This window comes from Elephantulus edwardii, unplaced genomic scaffold (assembly GCF_000299155.1).
Source record: "Elephantulus edwardii isolate Elephantulus edwardi_28Jun2011 unplaced genomic scaffold, EleEdw1.0 scaffold00086, whole genome shotgun sequence".
In the NCBI taxonomy this organism is placed as follows: domain Eukaryota; kingdom Metazoa; phylum Chordata; class Mammalia; order Macroscelidea; family Macroscelididae; genus Elephantulus; species Elephantulus edwardii.
Window position 1 is genome coordinate 73,706 of NW_006399836.1, and position 4,973 is coordinate 78,678.

Sequence of the window (4,973 nt, forward strand, 5' to 3'; positions counted from 1 at the left end):
ATGGCGGAGAGCGAGGCCGAGACCCCCAGCACCCCGGGGGAGTTCGAGAGCAAGTACTTCGAGTTCCACGGCGTGCGGCTGCCGCCCTTCTGCCGCGGGAAGATGGAGGAGATCGCCAACTTCCCGGTGCGGCCGAGCGACGTGTGGATCGTCACCTACCCCAAGTCCGGTGAGCCGGGGGCGCGGGAGGGCCGAGCCCCGGGGTCGCCGCGCCCGCCGCCTCTGGCCCGCCGGCACCGGCACGGGGCGGGGACAGCGCGGGCCAGCGGCGGCTCGCAGCGGGGGGACCACAGCCGGCCGCCCTCGTGCTGGGCCGCGGGGCTGGACAGCGTCCGCAGGGCCACCGCCCAGCCCTGCATCCCCTCCCGTTAGGTGCCTGGCTGTGTGACCTTGGACAGGTCACCTACCCTCTCTGTTTCTGGATCGCTCCCAGCTGCTGCGGAGTTCAGAGTCCCCGGGACCCCCCGGGAACCGGCTAAAACCGCGCTCGGCCAGTTTGTGCCCCCCTTCTCTCACGTGGGCTTGTGGGGGATGGGAACAGGGAGGGGACGATGCCGCGGTCACTGTGTGCCAGGCCCCCCAGCCCGGCGGGTGACATCTCTGCGCAGGACCCCGCGGGCACATTTCCCAGCATGAAATGACGTCATGTCCAGGACTCCCCTGCGAGCGAGCAGTGGTCATTCTCCGAGGTTGGGGCGGGGAAGTGCCTTACCCAAGGTCACACAGCCAGTGAGTGCTGGGGATGGGACTGATGCTCTGTCCGCCTGCCTCCAAGACCAGCTGTTAAAGGGGACGCTGGGACGGGGCTGCGAGGCTGCGGTTGTGGGGTTGGTAGGAAAAGGAGTAACTTTCCTGCCTTTAGAAGCCTTGGTGGCATGGGAGTTAATACATGTGGCTGCCAACCGAAAGGCAAGGGGGGAGCGGGGTTCAACTCCCCATCCTCTCCTGAAACCCTCAGCCAGTCCTGCAAGGAAGATGTGGCAGCGCCTTGGAAGCCCTGCCCGGCAGTTCTGCAGGATCACTGTCCCTCAGAGTAGACTGGACAGCGGCACTTCTTATTTTTCCTTATGGTTCCTCGTGCACACCTCAGGGTTTCTTTTGTTGCCTCTGCCTTTCATAAAGAGGCCAGAACCTAGATTCTTGAATATGTTGTGGCCTTTTGCAAGGTGGCTGTCCTTGAGGTCACAGTGGTCCAGCACCAGGCCAAGCTGCTGGACAAGCTTCAGGTGGCATTCATGGCTGAGTGGGTCCAGCTGGGTGTGGACAGGGCTGATCGGTCATCATTGGAGGAACAGGAGACCGAGTCTGCAGAGACAGAGAGAGAAGGCTGGGCTGGGTCTGCTGCAGTCAGTGTCTCCTGGTCTGTTTCTGGGAAGAGGAGGAGGAGGCAGGCTCAGGACACTTGCTGAAGCCCGACCTCCCTGGTGGGACGCACTGCCGCTCAGCCTTAACCCAGACCTGATGCCCAGTGGGTGTGGGAGCTCAGTTTTGCCGATTTTCAGTTCTCTGTGGATGAAGGGTGAAGAGTCTTCTCCCATGAGATTTACAGCCTCTGAAAACCTGCTGCAAGGTGCAGGGTCAGCTAGGAGTCCGTTCCGACTCCGTGGCGAGAAGTTTGAGAGTTTTCGTGAGTGTTTTTAATGTGCCGCCTGCAGGAGCCCCAGCTGGGTTTGGAGTGACACACTAATGTTACAGACTGAGTGAGTGTTCACATTGGGTAGCATAAATTACAAAACTCACTTCTGTCAGGGTAGGACAGAAATTGCCTCCAAAGGAATTGTGACAGAGTTGGATTTCAGAGTTTTGAGGGTTTTGGGATCTGTGGACCCCATGCTAGTACATCCAAGGAGCCCTAGCATTGCAACAGTTAAGCTCTTGATTTCTAATTGAGAGGTTGGTGGTTTGCATCCACCCAGAGGCTCTGCAGGAGTTAGACCTGGTGACCTGCTTCTGTGAAGGTGACAGTCCAGGAAACCTCACAGAGTGGCTCTGGTTACAAATCGACTCTACGGCATCTAAGATTTTATAGATGAAGTGGAGGTGGCCCTGGTAGCACACTGGTTAAAGCAGTTGGCCACCAAACACAAGGTCCTGGGTTCAAATCCACCCGCTACTCTGCAGATAAACAACTTGGTGGTTTGCTTTTGTAAAGAATACAGCCTTTTTTTAAATTTTATTTTTATTGTATTATTTTTACGTGTACCGTCAAATCAGATCTGACTGGTATAGGAGGAGATTGCCCCCTCCTTCTCCAGCAGAGCATCTGGTGGATTTGAACCGCGTACTTCTGGGATTGCTGTGCAGTGTCTTGCCATGCCACTAGGCCACCAGAGCTCCCTTAGAATACAGCCTTTTAAACCCTGTGGGTGCAATTCTGCTGGTTAGAGTCACATAGCATCGTTGTGTGCTGTCACATTGGAACTGACCCTCCAGCAGGTTTTCAGAGGCAGTAAATCACACAGGAGAAGACTGACCATCCTTCTGTGGAGCAGCTGGTGGATTTGAACCCCCTGCCTTTGCAGTTGTAGCACCAGAACTCCCTGTATAGGGCCATCAGGAGTCTTGAGTTGACTCCTCGTTTAGTGGGTTGGAATGCTTTCCTGAAAGAAGGGGAAGGGACTGCAGAGGGAAGGGAGGGGCCTGCAGAGTCCACAGAGGAACCTGGCTGAGGCTACCATGGAAGGTAGGCCCTGAGGGGTGGGGTGTTCTAGGACCCCTGCACTGGGTGCCTGGTGTACCCTGGCTGGCATCCCTTGGGCACCCTGAAGGGGAATGAGTTGTTGGTTTTGAGGACATTTTCCAGTTAATCAAAAACCATGTCTTGTTTGTAACTTGCGTTTTCCAGACAAATGTAAGACCCTGCCTTTGAGAGAATGACCGAGGTGGCTTCTTTGCTTGGTGACAAACCACAGTAGAGAGGACTCCTCACCCAGGCCCAGGGAGCTGCCTTTCTCAGACTCTGTTATTGTTAGGTGCTGTTGGTTCCAACTGATCGAGACCCACGTATGACAGAACACAGAGACACAGCTTGGCCCTGCCCCACCCCCATGGCCTCTGCGGAGCTCGACCCCTTCAATGAGGCAATCTGTCCATGTCTCTGATGGTCTTCCTCCTCTTCACCGGCCATTTATTACCAAACATTGTGTCCTTCACCAGGGACTGGTCCCTCCTGATAAAACGTCCAAAGTATGTGAGATGAAGTCCCCCCATCCTCACCTCTGAGGGGCAGACCATATGAGGAACCAGACAGCTGACACAGACACCCTGGGATCTGTGCATGAGGGCCTTCTCCACGGACCAGACCCTCCTGAGGACGTGCCCACTCTTGTTTCTCAGGAGCACGCTGGCTGTCCATTTCTCAAGACAGATTTGTTTAGTCTTTTGGCCATCTGTGGGGTAGTGAATACTCTCCTCCAGCACCTCCATTCAAAGACATCAGTTCTCCCACTGTTGTCCTTACTCATTGTCCGACTTTCAGATGCATAGGAAGAACGGAGAACACCATGGCTTGGACGAGCTGCACCTTAGTCTTTAAAGTGACATCCTTGCTCGTTAGCATTTTAAAGAGGTCCCTGGCAGGAGGTTTGCCCAAGGCAACATGTCTTTTGATTTCTTGAGTGCTGCTTCCAGGAGTGTTGATTGTGGATCCAAGGAAGATGACATTTTTAAACATCAGGACAAAAAATGTCCAGCAGCCCATTGGTCCTTGTAGACTCTGGGTGTTTCTTGATGTTCTCCTCCTGTGCCTTGCCCCGTGTGCGCCGGACAGTTGATCCTCCCGGGCAGCTGTGTCAGTTCTGAGGTACCATCTGTGTTGTTGTGTGCTGTCGGGTTGCAGCTGACTCATAGCTGACTCTTCAGTGGGGTTTCAGACGTAGTAAATAGCACAGGAGGACGTTGTTGATCCTTTCTCGAGGAGCCGCTGGTGGATTCAAACCCTGTGACATTGAGATTGTAGAGAAGCTTCTTGCCTTTGGGCCCTCAGAGTTCCCTTAGGTGTCATCTACTAGGCTCCATCCAACTCAGAGCCACCCCCAATTCACAGTGACCCACGAACAACTGAAGACCCCTGGCCAGCCTGACCCCCACCTTCACGGTCACTGTGGAGCTCGGGCCCTTCCTTGCAGCCACTCTGTCCATTTATCTGATGGTCTTCCTATTTTTTGCTAACATTTTATTACCCAATTTCATGTCCTTCTCCAGGGACAGGTCCCTCCTGAGAACATGTCTGAAGGGTGTGACACGAGGGTTCTCTGTCCTCGCCTCTAAGGAGCTGTGTGTAAAGCAAGGACAGTCACACAGGGAAGAGACAGCAGGCTGCCTTGCTGTGCGTTACAGACGACAGAGCCCCTTTGTGTCCCAGCGCCCAGTGGGTACTCCCCGAAGCTCTATGAAGCAGGACAGAGTCCATCTCTTCATGCCCTTGACAAGGAAGCAGAGGTTCTGGGAGAAGTGATGTCTCTCAGCTCACATGGTGAGGATGTGGCCAGGCAGAGCTGAGGTCCTGAACCCAGGCTGTTGTTAGGTGCTGCTGTATCAAGTACAACCCATAGTGACCCTGTGAACAACAGATAGGAACCCTCTCCTACCCTGTGCCATCCTCACACTGTCTGACACACGAGCCCATTGCGGCAGTCACCGCGTCAATCCACCTGGTTGAGGGTCTTCTCCTTTGCTGACTTTTCACCTTTCTGAGCATCATGTCCCTCTCCAAGGAGTGACCAGCCCCTCCTAGCAACGTGCCCGAATTATGTAAGGCAAAGCTTTCTCATTTTTGCCTCCTAGGAGAACTCCTGCTGCACTTTCTCCAAGACATACCTGTTTGCTCTTTTGGCCACCCATGGGCTATTCAGTACTCTTCTCCAGACTGTTTCATCATCCTTATTCATTATCTAGCTTTTTTTTTCCTGAATATATTAGATTCCTAATTTATAGTCAACAGTCTTAGCACCAGCAGCCAGGAAATTAAAAGG

The 4,973-nt window shown here is 54.2% G+C and overlaps 1 protein-coding gene across 1 annotated transcript in view; it reads left to right on the forward strand.

The window, feature by feature from the left end:
- SULT4A1 (sulfotransferase family 4A, member 1) overlaps window positions 1-4,973 on the forward strand; it is a 42,702-nt gene continuing 37,729 nt past the window's right edge. Inside the window, exon 1 of the mRNA XM_006890043.1 lies at window positions 1-169. Within this exon, the coding sequence (XP_006890105.1) occupies window positions 1-169 (169 nt within the window). The remainder of the gene's footprint in view (window positions 170-4,973) is intronic.